The 19,072-nt window shown below is 43.7% G+C and overlaps 1 protein-coding gene across 1 annotated transcript in view; it reads right to left on the reverse strand.

Annotated features, from left to right (window-relative positions):
- Positions 1 to 1,369: 1,369 nt before the first annotated feature.
- Positions 1,370 to 19,072, reverse strand: part of LOC118026222 (histone-arginine methyltransferase CARM1-like) — a 182,563-nt gene continuing 164,860 nt past the window's right edge. The window contains exons 9-13 of the mRNA XM_035028970.1: positions 18,958 to 19,043; positions 16,436 to 16,525; positions 14,459 to 14,596; positions 5,741 to 5,830; positions 1,370 to 1,421 (exon numbers count right to left, since the gene is read on the reverse strand). Coding sequence (XP_034884861.1) covers positions 1,370 to 1,421; positions 5,741 to 5,830; positions 14,459 to 14,596; positions 16,436 to 16,525; positions 18,958 to 19,043 — 456 coding nt within the window. The remainder of the gene's footprint in view (positions 1,422 to 5,740; positions 5,831 to 14,458; positions 14,597 to 16,435; positions 16,526 to 18,957; positions 19,044 to 19,072) is intronic.

Raw genomic sequence — 19,072 nt, forward strand, 5'->3', positions numbered from 1 at the left:
TTTGAGAAACGAGACAGAATCATAGGGCAAGGGAGGGAAAAATAAAACAAGACTAAACCAGAGAGGGAGACAAACCATAAGAGACTCTTAATCTCAGGAAACAAACTGAGGGTTGCTGGAGTGGAGGGGGGTGGGAGGGATGGGGTGGCTGCGTGATGGACATTGGGGAGGGCATGTGCTATGGTGAGCACTGTGTAAGACCGATGAATCACAGACCTGTACCTCTGAAACAATACATTGTTTATCAATTAAAAAAAAAAAAGGAACGTCTGCCTTGGGTGTGGGTGGCGTTGGTGGGACAGCAATACAGTGTTCCTGCAGTGCAGGGTTTCCCAGTTTCTGCCTACTCTGCTTGAAAGGTGATTAGGAGGTTGTAGGCCTGATTCCATAATTACAGTGACTTCTAACTTCAGGATAAAGTTATGTACTCATGCAGTGTACATTTACTGAGCACCTTTGATGCATGAGACATACCCTTAGGCATTGTCGGAAATTAAAAAGTGAATCCGACTCACTCCAACCCACAAAGACATTGGTTAATAGAAGACAAAGACGTGTGTGTGTGTGTGTGTGTGTGTGTGTTTAGAGATATGAGGGAATACAGAGCTGCAAGAAAGGGTTAGACTAAGGGAGGGACAGGAGATGTGTCAAAGGCAGGAAAGCATCCTTTGAGTGAGTGTGGAAGGTGGCAGAAGGCATGGCAGTGAGGGTTCACTGGATGGGAAGCCCCGCAGTGATGTAAGGAAGACTGTTGGGCTGGATAGAAAGGCAAGACTGTTTCAGACGGAGCGGCCAGAATGAGCCAAAGCACCACAGTGGAAAGCTCCCAGCTGTGGGTGACTGACTGCCTGGAGAGGACATGTCCTTGTGGTTTTATTCCAGTTTCCCTCCCTCCCCCACCCCCGAGTGAGAGGGCTGCTGTGGGCTTCATGAGCTTGTTGTGCTGATGTGACATCCATTTTCATAAGAGTTTTCTGGGCCAGGGGAAAACCTGCTCTTTGCAAAGATCATCTTTCATCACCATTTGACGTGTGACATATAACAAATGTCTTAAAGTAAAGGAGAGGCCCCACTGGTATCTCGCACTGTATATTTTTATTGTAAACCTAAAAGAACTGACAAAGGTTCCATCTTTATTTCCTTAACTACATACAGATTCATCAAATATTACCAATGAAGAACATTCCTGACGTCCTATCATTCCATTACACGAATAAGGCAAAAATTCTTTAACACATTGCTGGGCTAGAAACTAGTGTTGATTGGTTGAAACTGTGAAAACAGCTTAAAATTGTACACAGCTCACTCCTAACATGCTCTTATGTTATGTCACACATACGCATACATATAAACATGAGGTAGGGTTTTGTTAAATTTCTTTTGTAAATGCTTCAAGAATGAAAGCAGAGCTGTTGGCTTTACTAAAACAATAATAAAGAGAAACCACAAATTGAGAAAAAATTGTTCTTCAGCGACATGCGGAAAGCTGTAAAGAGCCAGTCTAAGAAGCACCAAGAAACAGACTTGTCAATAAAATGAGGATGCACATTTTAGAGTTAGAAAAAAAAAATACGAATTTAAATCAACCTAATAATCATCCTTGTAAAATTTAGAGTGCATATTTGGAACATGAAATATGAACTTGGATGTTGAGGGACTTCTCAGGCCTTCATTTTACTTATTGATTGGCTTGTGGCTATCTTCTAAGCAAACCTAAAACAGAGAAGGTGATTTCTATGATACTGAGTAAATAGGTTCCATCTCGATCCAAAGCTCGCGGCAGGCAAGCTAGCTGTGTGTTCTCGTCCTCTCCCTCCCTCCTCGTCCCCTCCCCCTCCCTCCTTCCCACTCCGTGCCCTTCCTGGAGTTTTTATGGGCAGCCTTAGATCTATATTTACCCACTATATTTAGTAAGTTTGATTATGCATAGCCTAAATTCAGATCTGAGATGATGATCCAGATTTTTGTTCACTGAAAGAACTTTTTCTTTTCTTTTCTTTTATAGGTTTACAGCAAAGATGAAGGACCAACTTATTTCTCGCTCTTCCTGCTATTCGGTAGGCTTGTTTTGCCTCAGGCCTTTGCCCTCACTGTGCTTTTGTAGAAGGCTCTGCTTGCACATCTGCCCATGCCAGTTGCTTCCTGACATTTAAGTCGCCACTCAGTTGCCACCTCTTCCGAGAAGCCTCCCAGATTACTCAATGTAAACAACACTCACATCCAATCCCTCGCCACTGTCTGGCCCAACACTGTTTGTTTTCTGCTATCCCTTTATGCAGTTTTGGGTTTTTTGGGGGTTTTTTTGTTTTGTTTTTGGTAAGTTTTCATGTCACTGAGAAAAAATTTTACATACAGTAAAACTGACCCTCTTTATTGTAGTTCTGCAAGTATCGACAAATGCATCCAGACACGTCCTGCCACCAGGACAATCAAGATACAGAAAGTTCCACTGCCCTGAACTGTTGCCACATCTCTTCATAGCTAACCCTTTCTCAAGCCCAGCTCTGAGCTAGTCTTTGTATCCGCAGTGTTGCCTTTTCCAGAATGTCATATAAGTGGAATCATATATTATGTAGCATTTTGAGTCTGGTTTCTTTCACTTTCTTTAGCTTAATTTATTTGTGACTCATCTGTATTATTATATGTATGAGTATTTCTCTCCTTTTCATTACTGAAAATCGTTTCATTGTCTGGATGGATCATAGTTTGTTTATTCATTCTCCATGAGTTGATTCCAGTTTTGGTGATTACAAATAAAGCTGCCATAAACATTCAAATACAGTTTAATTTCAGATGTATAAATACCTAGGAGTGAGATTGCTGGGTCATCTGGCAAGTGCATTTTTAACTAGAGAAGAAACTGGTGAACTATGTTCAAAAGTGTCTGTATCATTTTGTATTCCTACCAAGGATGAATGAAAATTCTGGTAGCTCCACCTCTTCACCAGAACTTGGTATCATCCAAATTTTCATTTTAAGCCATTCTCATAGTTGTGTAGCTGTATGTCATTATGGTTTTAATTTTCATTTCCCTGTTGGCTAATGAGGCTGAACATTTTTTTAAGTGTTTATTTGCTGTTATATCTTCTTTGATGGAAGGTCTGTTCAAATCTTTTGCCCTTAACAAAACTGTCTTCTTATTATTGGGCTTTTTTGAAGATATTTTATCATATTCTTTCTATATTCTGGATATTATTTTTTTTTCAGATATGTGATTTCCTAATACTTTCACTCAGTTTGTAACTCATCTTTTCATTCTCATCATGTGTCTTTCAAAGGTAAGTTTTTAATTTTGATAAAGGACAATTTATCCTTTTTCTCTTTTCAGGAATTATGTCATATCTAAGAAATTTTTGTCTAACCCAAAGATCACAAAGATTTTCTTCTATGTTTTATTCTCAAAGTTTTATATTTTTAGGTTTTCTGTTTCAATCCGTGATCCCTTTTGAGCTAATTTTTATAGATGGTGTGAGATATGGGTGGGAGGTTACTCTTTTTATTGCATACTGATATCCAATCATTCCACCACAACTTTTGAAAGGCTGTCACCTCTCCATTAATAGTCTCTGCAACTGTGTCAAAATCAATTGACTGTAATGGTGGATGTTCATGTTTTTAGTAATTAACTTGTTGATCTTGAGATGTTTTTAGCATGCCACATTAGATGTTTTTAGATGGTATCAGGGATCAGACAAAAAACAAAAATGAATCTTTTGTTTTTGTGTGTAAGTCTATTTTAAGCCCTAAGAATGGGTCGAATAAAAAGCAGGTGGAGAGAAAGTTACTTATTTTGATGGAAAATTACCAATAATTCCTCTGGGTAATGCCAATTATTTTAGTTCTCCAACACACACACACACACACACACACACACACACACACACACACACCCCTGTGCTGCTTTTCAGTTCCTCAATAGCAGATTGGAGTTGACTGTCAGGGAGCAGAAGGGCATTACCCCAGCTGAACATTAACTGAGCATCTACTACATGCTAGGTGCTCTTCAGAGATCTGGTCATTTAGCACACATCCTCATTGAAGATACTGAGGCCTAGACATTAGGAAAGGGTTGGTGAAAAATAAGAATCAAGATCTGGAATTCCCAGGGGAGTCACATTTTTAAGCACCCTTATCTACTTAATTAATTAATTAAATACATCAGTCAGCCATGGTGCTGAGTGACAGAAGGGCATCTGCTGCCCCCCCCCCCCCCCCCAACAGTCTGTGTGTTTGGACAGTGCTGTGGTCTTGAGTATCACTGAACCTGGACCAGCCCTCACTCTGACCTTGTAGCCACTGTGTTGTGTCTTTGTGCAGGGCTGGCCAAGGCCAAGGCCCTTTCCTCGTGTTTCCTGGTTAAAATCTTGTTCTTCTACGATGAAGTGAAGTGGGACTCAAGAGTTACTAGTTCACGTGGTTCTTGCACTCAAAAGGTGGGTTTTCTAAAACCCCACGAAAATTCATTTTCTATCCCCAAATCCAAATGATTCTGTCTGGAATGAACTACAGATCATCATCTATTTACTTACTGAGAGAGTAGGAGCGCAGAGACCAGTAAGCAAAGGGAGAAAGACAGGAAACTAGCAATTACTGAACACCCATTATGTCAACTGTTAAGTACTTGGACATGGTATGAACATCCTTGTGTTGTTTATCCCATTTCACAGATGAGAAGACTGAGGCCTAGGCAGGTCAAATTGTCCTAGTGAATAGTCAGCATGTTCTGGGGCCACAATCTGTGCCCTTGACTTTACGTGACAGGACTGTGTAGGGGGATGGGAGTGAGAACTCCCCTCCTCCCTCAGAATTAAAAATGGCATCCACATCCCTCAATGGGAATAGGCTTTAAAGATTCCTACTATGTGTGACAACTTGCACACAACGTAAACAATGGCAGCCTTGCCTGTTTTTCTCCTCCCACGCGTCAAGGTCACCATTTCATTTTCCCATCTCTGACAAAGAATTCCTGGTTTGGTTTCCTGTGTTTCTTCTCTTTATGCTTTTCAGTACTACAGAGACAGGATGCTTTGAATAAAAGCCTTGGGAGACATTATGAGGGAAAAGTCTTTTTTTTTTTTAAATAAGGAAGTCAAGAGTGACAGTGTCCGGTGGTTTTAATTGTGGGGTTGACTTCATGTGTGGATTGTGAGTGGGCTCATACTGACTAGGTGTAAAGATGGGGAGTTTTTCCAGAAACATCTGTCGTGTCCATCTCATTGTGGCAAGTTCTTTGTATCAGAAAAAATCTGCAGAGCTTCTAAAGAGAGGTATGTCCTGACTTACATTATCTCAAAAAAGGTCTCAAAAACATGTTTTCAATGGACTTGATGTTTTAGATGTAGTGGAATAACTGCTACATAAAATCATCCGTTAGTGAGGGAAGGTCAGAGGAGCCCAGATTTAAACTCCACATTTTGCAGATGAGAAAACCGAATGCCAGAAGGAAGTGACTTTGCCTGAGGTCACACAGCTCATTAGAGCTCAAGTGGAATGAGAGTTCACTTTGTAGGACTCTCCAGTGCTCCCTGTTCCAGGATTAGATTGGTACATATTGAATTCCATTAATGGAACAGAAAACATTCAACTCCATATCTCAAGATCCAAGTCTCCTCAGAGAGGAAGTGGGGATGCTTTTTCTTCTCATAGGAAAGATGGAATTAGTCTGACTCTCTTTACCAGGTCATGAGGTCAGTTGAGATTTTATATACATGGGTGTGAAATGGATGAGAGCATTTCTTACCTAAAGAAAGGATTCTTTAAATCGAGGATGTTCCCAGATCTGAAGCCTGTCTGGTTTACCAGCGCCACAATCTGAATGTCATAGCTCTGTCTGGATGGCAGAAAACAAAACAAAAAAACCATCATTTGACAAGACCGGTTATCTTCACAAACCCTGAGGGTGCTGCTTTCTACACATACCTACCTGATTCATGAGTTTTGTTTTGTTTTTTATTAACCTAATGTATTATTTGTTTCAGGGGTACAGGTCTGTGATTCCATCAGTCTTACACAATTCACAGCACTCACCATAGCACATACCCTCCCCGGTGTCCCATCACCCAGCACCCCATCCCTCCCACCCCCCACCACTCCAGCAACCCTCAGTTTGTTTCCAAAATCTATCGTGAACTTACCAAATTCATGAGGGTTTTAAGAGTGCATGGCTGCCATCTTGTATATGGCCATATGTGTTTATCTGGATGCTACTAAATATTTATTTGTTAGAAGACTTTGACAGTTATAATCTCTTGATCTAAAAAATTACCAAGTTAATGGTGTTTCTGGTTTTACCAAGAGCAATGACAGAAATGGCTTTAGTTAACAGAGGTACTTCGTGAGTTACCCATTGATGTACCAAAACAATCTTAATTGTGCAAAGACTGGGTAAGTTAAAATCTCAAACTGACAGAAAATCTCAGACTGACAGTTGACAAATGTGATTGATTTTAAGAGGCCCCAGATGAAGACTCATGTAATTCCAGTGAGAACTGGCTGATAAGAACAGCTAATAGGACATATCCTTGATGACTAAAATGAAGGAATTGTTTATGGGATCTTTATTAGTCATATATATATGCTCGATCTGCCTGCCACTCCCCCTGCTTGTGCTTCTCTTCTCTGACAAATAAAATCTTTAAAAAATATGTATTTCTTCAGATTATACAGTGTTACATATTCACTGTAGAACAGAAAAATAAAGAAAAATAGAAATTAAATAAAATAATCCATAACATCACTGGACAAAGATTCTTCTACTATAGAGTATTTTCTTACCCATTTTTTATAAATGTAAATTTTTAATAAAATCATCTAAAGTATTCCTTCATATGTCCTAATTGGATTTAACATAAGCAAGCATTTATCCTCTAATTCCTTTTTAAAAAAAATTTATTTGGGAGAGAGAGAAAGCAAGAGGGAGAGCATGAATGGTGGGGAGGGGCAGAGGAAGAGAGAGAAGCAGACTCCCCGCTAAGCAGGGAGCCAGATGCAGGGTTGGATCCCAGGACCCTGAGGTCATGACCTGAGCCGAAGGCAGATGCTTAACTGACTGAGCCACCCACATGCCCCATCCTATAATTCTTGACAATGTATTTTTCAGTATTATTATATGGGTATAGCACAGTGTATTTAATAATTCCCCACTGTCAAATATTTATATTTTTATAACATATTATAAACATGTAGTAACATATTATTACTTATAGTAACAAAAATTTAATTTTATGACAGAAATTCTGCTGTAAAGAACGTTCTTATAATACATCTTTATGTCCTATCAGTGGTTATTTTCTTGGAATAAATTCTTAGTGTTAGACTCACCAGGCTAAAGTACATAGACATTTAAGGTTCCAATACCTACCGCTAAAATGTCTTCCAGAAAGTGGACTGAATTACTTCCTCACCTACAAAGTATAAAAGTGCTAATTTCATTACACATCTTCCAATCCCTAATATTTTAAATGTTTGGGGTTAACATATTATTATTTTAATTTGAATTTCCTTGACGGTTTGGCTTCTGTTTCAAATTCCAGAAATTACTAAGGGATACAAAGGCCACCCTGTCATTACCAATAGTGGCCTGGGAAGGTGTATGTATAATGTCAGATCCCATGAAACCCGTAACTCCAGTTCTAGATTTTATCGGGGCCAATTACAAAGTAAGAGGGAAAATTAAAACAAAAAAAATCAACGATGTCCTTTGATTCTGTTTCAACTCCTATAATTGACCCCCAAACTACTCTGTTGTAAAATGTTTCTTCCGTGATACCCACATCCAGTAGTTCACTGCATGTGATACTTGAAGGGAGATGCGGGGAGAGCGAGACACAGAGACACCGAGCTCCTCAGGAGAGGGGCAACCCCTGGCCATGGAAAGGCTGAGCAATCAGCCTCACAGGTAAGTCAGGGAGGGACACACCTGCATATTTTTCCCAAAGGAAAGACACCTTCTTAACAATATTTGAAGTAATTAATATAGGACTTAAAGCAGAAATGGGGGACCCCGAGGTCTGTGCAAACGTGTGTGTCCACGGATGCATACAAGGCACAAGAGAGACCTGTGTGGCCCCAGGTGTGGTCGGGAAGAGTGATCAGTAAGTTCCTGCCACAGGGTGTTCTGCAAGGCTCTTTTCAGAACGCTAGATAAGATAACACTGTCACTTTATACTCACTTCTCTCAACCCACTCCTCTCCTTGACCCATCCTCAGAGTCCTAGCTTCCCTCATGGAAGGCAAAAAGAGCTTCATGTCATGTTAGGTCATGGCTCAGCGTGGTGAGTGAGAGCTGAGATTTGTTCTCAAAGCCCTTCCGTGTGCACGTGGGGGCGACGGGGAGGATGGTTGGGCAGGCTATTTTGATAGTGATTCATCTAACCAGGGGAGAACATGCCCTTCCCGAAGTCTGCAGAAAAATCATGCGCTCTTCTATCCCAGGAGCAGTGTCATCCTAGCACCACGACACCCAGGAGCCCAACTCCAAACTCCGTAATTAATGTGCAACGTGGATAAAGCAACCAACAACGGAGAATCTTGGGGCGCCCGGGTGGCTCAGTCGTTAGGCGTCTGTCTTCAGCTCAGGTCATGATCCCAGGGTGCTGGGATCGAGCCCCGCATCAGGCTCCCTGCTCGGTGGGAAGCCTGCTTCTCCCTCTGCCACTCCCCCTGCTGGTGTTCCCTCTCTCACTGTGTGTCTGTCTGTCAAATAAATAAATAAAATCTTTAAAAAAAAAATGGAGAATCTTTCAAGACTGTGTATACAGGATCCTAAATAACTATTAATTCTTTTGAACCAATTATGTAGCAATGTGTATTCTTTAAAAAAAAAACAAAACACAAAAACCTAGTTCTTTGCCAGACTTAGTCATTTTATTTTTATTTATTTATTATTTTTTTTAAGATTTATTTGACAGAGAGAGACAGAGCGAGAGAGGGAACACAAGCAGGGGGAGTGGGAGAGGGAGAAGCAGGCCTCCCGCCAAGCAGGGAACCCGATGCGGGGCTCGATCACAGGACCCTGGGACCATGACCTGAGCCAAAGGCAGATGTTTAACAACTGAGCCACCCAGGCGCCCCAAGTCTTAGTCATTTTAAATCTACAGAGCAAGTGACATACGCAGGGACATACTTTAGTTCAACGACTGAGCGCAAAATCATTGCTTCGTATACCAACATTTCTTTCGTCATCAAGCAGAGATTGGAAACTTGAGAACAACATATGTAGGGCATGTCTTTCTAAAGAATGTGGTAATTCATGATAATTTCGTCTTATTAGAGGAAACAGATGGTACAGTAGAGGGAGAGGCTTAGTGCTGACCACCAAGGAAGAAGGGAGATGGAGAAAGAGAAGTGACAGGAAGCTTGGGGAGAAAATGGCCCAAGTCACCGAGGATGTACTGATGGTGAAGGAAGGAGATAGAACTTCAGTGGTATAGACCCCACCCCGTTTTCTTCAGCGGGGTTTGACCGAGCGTGCCCCAGGGAGGACGAGGGATGACACACTGGGGTATGGAAGAAAATACGGAGCTCTGATTTTTAATTTTGTCAGCCCTAGGACACGAACGCAGTTGTTCACCTAACACCTACTGAGCACTAGTGAATTCACCAGGTAAACGCTGGATTCTAATCGCCAGCAAAGAGTTAAGGTACATGTTAGGCTCACCTAGTTCCTCAGGTTTTGCTAAGGTGGGATGGTTCAGTAAGAGTCTGATTATGGGGTCCAACGTGACTGAGTGACTACCAAGAATGTGATGGACACATGGGCCAGAGCCATAAGAATCTGAGGGACGCTGAAGAACAAAGAAACGTCACGTAAAGCTGTGCCAGCGAATGCTCTTTCTTTACTGCGCCGCATCAGACGCGAAAGCTTCCCCTACAGTTCCTCCTGGTGCAGCTGTCCAAACATATAGGCCTTTGATGGAGCAGTTCAGTGATGACCATTAGGAGCAGCATTCGGAGCTTCAGAAGCTGTAGCTCTTTGGTCAGCGTTTCTCCTAGTTTCATAAAACAAATCTCATTAAACTCCCTATAAACCAAATTCCCTGGCAAACCTCAGTACAGCTGACCCTCACAGAGATCCAAAAGTTTTTTGTTTTTTTTTTTAAGATTTTATTTATTTGGCAGAGAGAGACACAGCGAGAGAGGGAACACAAGCAGGGGGAGTGGGAGAGGGAGAAGCAGGCTCCCCACTGAGCAGAAAGCCTGATGCGGGGCTTGATCTCAGGACCCTGGTATCATGATCTGAACTGAAGGCAGACGCTTAACGACTGAACCACCCAGGCACCCCAGAGATCCAAAAGTTTTAAGTTATGTTCCAAAAAATATTGGCCCAGGGTAAGTGGATGAGCTAGACCCCAAATCAGCCTATGTATATATATATATTTTTTACATTCATTCTTTTTATTTTTATTTTTTATTAGAGAGAGAGAGAGAGTACAAACAGGGGGAGCAGCAGGTAGAGGGAGAGGGAGAAGAAGGCTCCCCGCTCAGCAGGGAGCCCGAAGTGGGGCTTGATCCCAGGACCCTGGAATCATGACCTGGGCCGAAGGCAGCCACTTAACTGACTGAGCCACCCAGGCGCCCCTACATTCATTCTTTTTATTTCTATTTTTGTATCTTATGAGATACATGCTACATAAATTTCTATGTGTGTGTGTGTATATATATATATATATATATACACACAGAGACATATCTATGCATGCGTGTGTCTATAGTATATAAATGTATAAACATACATATATATACCTATATCTCTATATCGAGCACTTCGTCTTATGCTATTATTATTGTAGTATATTCACATAATTAAGAGATAAATGCTAGTATACTTGGGAAGATGCATATATAAATGTTTTTACTCATAAGTGCACATGACCAAAAAGCTTCATGGACACCACTTCTGTGAACCAGAGGGATATAAATTTCATCAAGTTCCTAAGCAAGGTGGGTTCTGTTTGATCGTCCCAAGCACCAAAATGAATGACAGCCTCAGAATGACGGGGAGTCTGTGGACAAGAAAACGCTAACGGTACAATCATAAATGGTCCTGGCTGGGAAAGAAAAGGGCAGCCACTGCCCACACCCATGCGGGTGCTCTCCCAGGAGGCCCGAGCTTAAAAAGACTATTTGACAATAAGGAAGGGGGTGATCCTCTGCAAAGGCAGGACAAACAAGTAGCACCTTACCGAAAAGAGCATCAAAACACTGACATTCAGGAAGTGCTGAGGGTTGTAGAAAATACCAAGGAAGAGAAGAACTTTAAAGCAAGAACTCTGATGAGATATAATATGAGAAAGAAAGAAAGAATATGCAGGAAAAAATAAGATTTTCTGTGGATCTACTGTGTATTGATGACTATACTATGTTCTCTCCTTTAATATCTGCCAAAACCTGGTGACACAATTACTGTAATTTGCTGCTAGAGAAATTCATTAACTTATCCAAGATCACTCAAGCACCAACCACATGCAGAGGAGATGGGACAGAACCAGGATGCATCAGACTCCCAAACCTGGCTTCTCTCACTACAACCAGGGTGCTGGTCTAATATAATGAAGAACTTCCTCCCTCCTGCCTCCCTCCCTTTCTTCTTGCTACAAAGTATTGTGGGCTCATAATATCTTAGGCATCTTCTTTCAGTTGTGCCAGATGAAATTCTTACTAAGAGAAGGACCATCAGTTATGACTTCTTCATTCAGGTGGTCATTTCACATCTCTGTTGAATCTCTGAAGCGTATGAAGTGAGGAGGGATACACCATAGAAGACTCAGGCCTTCTTTTTGGGAAGCTCACATAAAAACAAATACTAGCAATGTAACATCTGTGCGTTAAGAAAGGGACAGAGGCCTGGAGGAGCCCAGGAGTCACGACACAGGTATGTGATGTGAATGGTTTGCCTCTTTCTTCACTACAGGGGAACAAAGGAGAGGAGGGTAGAAAAATACGACTGATGAGGATGAAACCCTAGATATGTTAGAAAAAAGTAATGAAACAATAAGATGGTTTAAATTCACTCACCTAATTATACCCTAAGGCACCTTAACAAAGAAATATTTGAAAGCAAAAGAATGTTAAGCAGAAAAGGCAAGTCCAAACTGCAGGCTGATGTTGGGTACTGTCCCTGAGCAATTTTTTTTTTTTCCTGTAGAACTGGTCATTAAATAGATGGTTTATGAGGATTTAGGGAGAAAGTGGTAACTTCCAGGATGAACATGGTAAAAATCAGCATTTTCCACCTTTGCTCCTGGAAGCCATCCCGAAACAAGCAGAATAGAAAGACACTGCAGAACACAGACCTCCTTTTCTGTCTAACCAGGAGAAAGATACAATCCGCCCGCTCTAACTTATGCATGAGGGCTACAAAAGCAGTTAATTGGTCATAAGCCACATGGGAAAAAGCACAGAAGTGCAAAGCGAAGCAAGAGAGCCCAGGGGCAGCCCACCTCAGAGAGTGCTCCCCAAAATACAGGCCCTGAAGATGAGGAGAGTTTTCTGAAATGCACAAGTTTTAGTCCTTGTTTGTAGCATCTTGGGCAGGAACTGGGGCAGGCAAGGCTCCTGGGCGGGGACATGTCTAGAACTGCAACACGGCAGATCCACCTAGAGATGCACAGAACAGCCATGCTTGCAGGAAGCAGGATGCCTCTGCGGCCGCACCAATGGAGAGAGAGCGTGAGGCAAGGAAAACAGACCATGGGAGCACTGCCATGTCTCTCCCACCACAGGAATGCCTTTCTTGTAAATCACTTTCCAGAAAAGTTCCATGAACTTTCCAGAGGGGGAGGACTTAGAATCTCAAACAATTTAAAAATCACTCTTATAGGAGTGAGGAGTTGAGGATGGTAGCCAACGGAAGAACACTGGGAGGATTCTGGAAGAACTCTCCAAATATTTAAACAACTGCCATGTGGAGGTTGGAACAGACCTCAGAAGCAGAAGTAAGATAAATGAGTACAGTCAATAGGAAGTGGTAGATAGGATTGACAGCAAGAATCATTTTTTAATCATCAGAGATGTCTAAAGTACATGACATCAATAACCAAAGACCATATGAAAAAGTTACTTAACCTTAGTAGTAAAGAAATAGAAACCAAACAACCAGATGCAACTTCCAAAAATGATTTTTGGATCTATCAGATTGGCAAAAACCATAAAGATCTGTAATGGGCAGTGCAGGGAATGATGTGCCGAAATGCACAAGGCTGTCCACTGCAGTGTGAGTGGAAGTTGGTGCAACCACTGAGAAAAGCAGTATTTGTCAGAGTGCAACATATACATAATCTTTGATCTAGCATTTCCATTTCCAGGGATCTCACGTAGAGATATTCTTGCCACTGTGTAAACTTCCTGTTCAAGGATATTTAGTGCAGAGTTTTTTTGTAATGGCCAAAAAAGGGAAACACCAGAAGCAACTCAAGTATCAATCAATCAGCGATTTTAAAAAAGACATGTCGTATATCCATTTCTGATGCACCTATTAAAATGACAAAGCAGTCTATCTGCACAGATTCAGGACTCACTGCTAAGTGAAAACTTAAGTTGGAGACTGCTAGTTTAGTCCGCTTATAAAACAGCAATAAAAACCCCATGACAATTTTTGGTTAGTACATGCACAGAAAATCGCCTGAAAGGATATGGAGCATGGGGTCACATCTGGTGAGTGGGGTGAGGGGTGGCAGAGTGTGTGGACTCTAGACACTTTTGTAGTTTTGAATGTACTTGTGAATGTGTTAGGTTTTTGTAATGGAAGAAATCGAGACTTCAGAAATGCAAGGGTTGATATGTGAGGTGGTGAGCTCTCTGTCACAGGAGCATTCAAGCACAAGCCCAAGAAGCAGGGGGAGGTAGGGAGGGAAGGAAGTGGAACAGGATGATCTCTGAGTACCCTTAATATCCAGAGAGTCCTTGAACCACTCTGTGATTCTTTTCTCCTCTGATTTACCCAGGAGATGCTCCAGCAAGGTGAAAGAAAATAGAGCATTTAAAAAATGAGAGAAATCAAAGTAATCGCTGCCAAGGCCTCATGAAACCATTACCAGAGGGAAGCGGCCAATCCTGCAGTGCTTGTCCCCCTGGGTACAGATCGATGTTGCTGTGCTAAATTTGGGGGGGTGGGGCTAGCTGCAAGGAAGGCCAGGAAGCTGACGTGGGATTTAAAGCACTTGATAATTTGAGCCTTTGGCAAGCGCTCCCATGAGCGGATGGATGCCCTCCCTTCCTCCGCGGTCAGGTGGAGAACACTGCCCTTGAGTTATCCCAAGCTCCCCATCCCTGCCGTCCTGAGCCCAAGGGGGACGTCTGCCGGCTGGGTCCGTAGCTGAGTGCACCTGGCAAAGTCAGCCAGGCTTTTGTAAAGCATCCCGTCCATGTCTAGGTGCTGGAAAGGCTCCCACCTCCTGCACCCCCTTCCCCATATGAGCAGCATGCAGAGGTGGTCTCCCATCTGTATTCTCCTGCTTACCGTCTGTTGGCTACAAACAGCACTTTCCCTGAGAGGGTCTCTCCTTCTTTGGCAAAGAGAGGAGTGTGAAGAAGGCACCGCACCTGATACCAATGAGTCAGAGGCTCAGTTGGGGCTGTTGACAACCAAACTGTTACCCTGTGGGGCAAGAAAAGAGTGAAGAGCCAATCATGTTTCCAGGCCCAAATTTAATGGACTGCGCTGGGGACCTGGGCTGAGAGTTGGTTTCCAGGGTTTTCAACTCATGGAACCCTCTGAAGAAAAGGATAGCTCAATTTAGGTCATTGCCATGTGCTGGGTCTGCACCAAGAGGTTCATGTATATTATCCCACTAAGTCTTTAAAATGACTCAATGAGGTAAGCCCTGAGGGGTTAAAGGACTTGCCCAATGTCACAAAGAGGACAGCTGGAGAGCCAGGCTTCAAAGTCGTGGACTTGGCCACTCAATCAATCTGTACTTCCGAATCAAAGTTCATTAGAAGCCCAACAAGTAATAGAGCTCAACTGGGAAATGATTTGTTTGAAAAGCGTCTGTCAGGGTGAGAAGTCTGGAGTCTGGACTCTTCACTGTTTCATGCCAACCTGTTCAGGGAACCTGATGGGGCTTCTAGAAGCCAGAAAAGCTCCTGCGGCAGATGTTCTCTACAGTCCTTCCAGCTCGGACATCCTGCATGGGTATGTTTAAATGGATATTCTTCCTTTCATACGAGGAGGTGAGAACATCTGGATGTGCCTCCCACACCAAGGTCACCTGTCCTGGGCTCAGGCTGTGTCTCTGGTTTGGATGGAGTAAGGTGCTCCTACAGGGTCCATTTTGACTTGAAGATTTTGGGGGGATATCTGACAAATTTTAACCGCTAAGTAATATAAACCACTTCTAGATCAAAATATCCTCAGGCATATTATGCAGTAGAACACAAATTTTTTATAGCTTTTTAGGATAAAGCATTTAACTTCAAAGAAATTCTCCCCTTGGAACAGGCCACTTGAAGCTTATCTCCCTTGCTCCTGCAGGAACAAATTCACTGGGGGAAAGTCGGAGAAACAAATGCATGGATCCCTTGGACAAATACGCTTCTGTGCTGTAGGAATGACTCGTACATCCTTTTCTTTCTCTCTGATTGTCAGCCCAGACGAGGCTGCCAGGGATCCCCTCCTCCCTGAGCCCCCCAAGCTCCCTGAGCTTTATCACAGACCCACGGGCCCTTCTCCCTCTACAGAAGCAATGACAAGCCTGGATGTTTCTATAAGGAGTAGAGGAGAGTGTACTGCAAAAGTTTTCCTTTTGCCTGGTCATGGGACCCAGAGCAACTGTCTTTACTCGCTGGACAGCACGAGAAAGCCTGGCAAGAGAGGAGGGGAGTCAGGACAGCAGATATTTGGAGGGGGGGTCCCAGGAATGGCACAACCCTTACAAGGAATACCAGACACTGAGAGTCAACTTGTAGGTGGTCTTTCTCCTCTTTTCCCTTAACCTTTCAAATCTTTTCAGGAGGGGTAAGGAGTCACCTAATGTGGCCAAAAGGTCACCTAATGTGGCCGTTAGCATTAACAGTCCATGCCTACCTGTCATTAAAGAAGGGCTCTAGTCTGAGAAGCTGAAGGTGTGAACCAGAGTGGGGGAAGGTAAGATTCTGGGTATACCCACACACAGGAGGTTCTGTAACCAGGACGATGCCATGGAAGCCAAGGCGGGAGGCTTGGGGTCCTTCCCACCACCTATTCTGGAAAAGACCAAGAAGGGCTGATGAAGCCCGGATCCTCTCTCCTTCCTTCAAATCCCAATCCAATTGCCTTCAGAGGTTTCACAGTATTTTAGCCAGGGCTGATCTGACACCATGGAAAACAGTCTCATTTCGACTGGGCCCTAAAATTTCAAAGGTGCGTTCACATCGGTGCTTTATTTTCTTGACACCTAGAGAAGTGAGCATTATGGCACGGGGCCAGAGGAGGCCCGGAAGGGGGGGTGATACCTACAGAGATCCGACAAAGGCCACGTCAAACCAGAACGCCAGGCCGTGGACGAGGCCGGACTGCGTCAGCTGGAACACAAAGGGGATTTCTACTCTGCAAGGAAAAAGAGAGAGAGAGCAGAAACACTTGGAATTATTTTTGTTGTTGTTGACAGGAATACAAGACACATTCATGAGATCAGCCAGAACATTGCCAGAATATTCTCTTCCTCTCTTAAGCACTCTGGCTCCGGCAGCAGGGTTCTCTCCATGTGTGATTCCTGCCTGGCTGAGGCCACACATTTGACCACGTGGCTTCTTGACAAAGCTCGGCAAGAATCACATCACCGCTCTGCAGTGACACGGAGCTCCCCGGGGGCAGGGCAGCATCCGGAGCGGGGTGTGAGCTCTGAGAGGAAGAAGAGGCAGGACCAGGCGACACCCGCCCTCCCAGAAGTCAGAGCAGGAACAGGGCAGCCCCCCTACACTGCTGCTTAGAAGGGAAAGGCTGGTCGGGCCGCCAAACAGAGACGTGGATCACAAGGGGGCGCATCCAGCTAGGAAGGTCCTTGTCACAGTTCATTGATTTTTCAGGGAGGCCACTGAACCTCCCACGGGCCCGCGGTAAGTGTCACACCGACGTGGCCGTGGTTTCTACCCCCTGCAGAAAGAAGAGTGGGAAAGGCACAGCAAAATCTAGATGCTAACTTGGAAAGTCACTTAAATCTTCCGAATCTCGGTTTCGTCATCTGTTGATGGGTGACAAAACCTCTCCCACCTCCCTTGCAAGAGCGGGGAGAACACAGATGAGAGTGCTTTGTGAACTTTTTAGTGTTTCACAATTAAAAGGTGATATTATTCATCCCTTGCTGAGGGGAGACTTATGTTAGTGAGTGCTCTAAAGATTTTCAAAGGAGGTCATACCTTATTTGCGTTTATGGTGCCTCCAAAGCCCTAACTTCTTTCACCCTGTGGCAGTCCGAGCATTTCTCGAGTTTTCCATTGTGCTGATCACACAGAATTGTTTGGTATGGCACTGCCATTATTTTCTTTTTCTCTCTCTCTTTTTTTTTCCTTTGCATTCCCCTAAATAGACTATGAGCTCTTCAAGGGTAGACTTTTAAAACTTACTTTTTGGGTCTGTGTAAGCACCAGCACCATACCTAGGACCTAGTGAGATCTCAATAAGCACTTGCTGAATCGACACGTGTAAACGAATGACCGGAAGCCGAGACAGAGCTCATTTTCATGAACTTCCCAGGGATTCAGGAGGTGGCCCAGAGCAGCACATAGAGCCGATGGAAGTCACTTTTGTCTGGGCCTGCGGGACTTACAGAGTTGTTCCCAAACGCCATTTCTCTTGAGCTGAGCACACGGGAGGATTACATTTATCCACTCACCCGGGCTCAGGCTCAGCCATGTGACTTCCTTTGACCCATAAAACAGGAACAGAAGTGAGCTGTGTCGTTTCCGGGCAGAAGCTTTTAGTGCCAGGACATACTTGGCCATGCTCCTTCTTTTTGACTAAGTGGGGAAGGATGCTCTGGACAGAGGCTGGTGCGCTGGGGTGGGTGACGCCACGCAGAGCTGGAACTGTGCCCAGTGCACAGAGTGTCAGGGAGGAGGACTCCTGTGTTAGAAGCCACGGAGGTTTCTTCTTAGGACCACAGCAGGTTCTAGCCTGTGCTAAGACAGACCCTTCGCCCATTGTGATCTCAAGACAGGTGATGGTCTGAGTTGCCCAGCTGCACCTGCTAAAGTCTGGCGCTCGCTTCCTCAGTAGCCCAGGCAAAATGACAACCTGGCTGGGTCTTAAATTGCACTCAGAAAAAAAAATACACGCACATTGATCTTCTCAGGAAGAAAAAGGCAAAATACTAGTGAAAGGTCATCCAAAGGGGGTTCCTATCACCATCCGGGGAATGAGTTCTCATTTCAGAGTCTCTTCCGGTGGATGGAAGGAGGACAAACATGAACATTTATTGAGTGCCGTCTTTGAAAATGAGCCAGTGCCTGTGAAAAACTTAGCACAGCACCTAGTATGTGGTAAGCACTCAGAAAGTTGTAGCTCTTCTTCTTGATGTTATTGGCATGAGTGAGAAGGTAAACAGCCTGGACTCTGGAACCTTCTGAATGGTTCAAATCCCAGGTCTAGCATCCTCAGTGATACTGTGACCTTGTGCAACCTACTCCGTCTCATACCTATCCTCCCTAAGGTGGAAGTAACAACGGTACTGTTGGCAGAGCAGACACGTGGAGGACACGCCGAGTCATTACATGTAAAGGGCTCAGAACACTGGCTGGCCACGTAAGTACATGCTACTACTACTTAATTGTACACAAACAACTTTTAAAACAATCCTATGGAAGAAGCATCATTCTCCTCATTTAGCAATAAAACGCGACTAGTACTGCTGCCCCTTCCTGGGTGTGACTCCCACCTAAGATCTCTCCCCGTGTGAGGGGCAAGGCCCTGCACTGAAGTTTTGCAGATGAGAGAGGCGGAGGAGATTCTTAAAACCAAGAGCAACACTGGTGTTTACAAACCTGTGGAGATCTGCCTCTTCTGCGTCCATAAAGTTGACTGTGTATTTGACCGTCCGAGCCATCAAAATCCTAATGTCGAATGTGTCCTTGGGGGGCGGGGGTGTGGAAAGAAGCA

The sequence above is a fragment of the Mirounga leonina genome, unplaced genomic scaffold (genome assembly GCF_011800145.1).
Source record: "Mirounga leonina isolate KUSES-001 unplaced genomic scaffold, KU_Mleo_1.0 Mir_224, whole genome shotgun sequence".
In the NCBI taxonomy this organism is placed as follows: Eukaryota; Metazoa; Chordata; class Mammalia; order Carnivora; family Phocidae; genus Mirounga; species Mirounga leonina.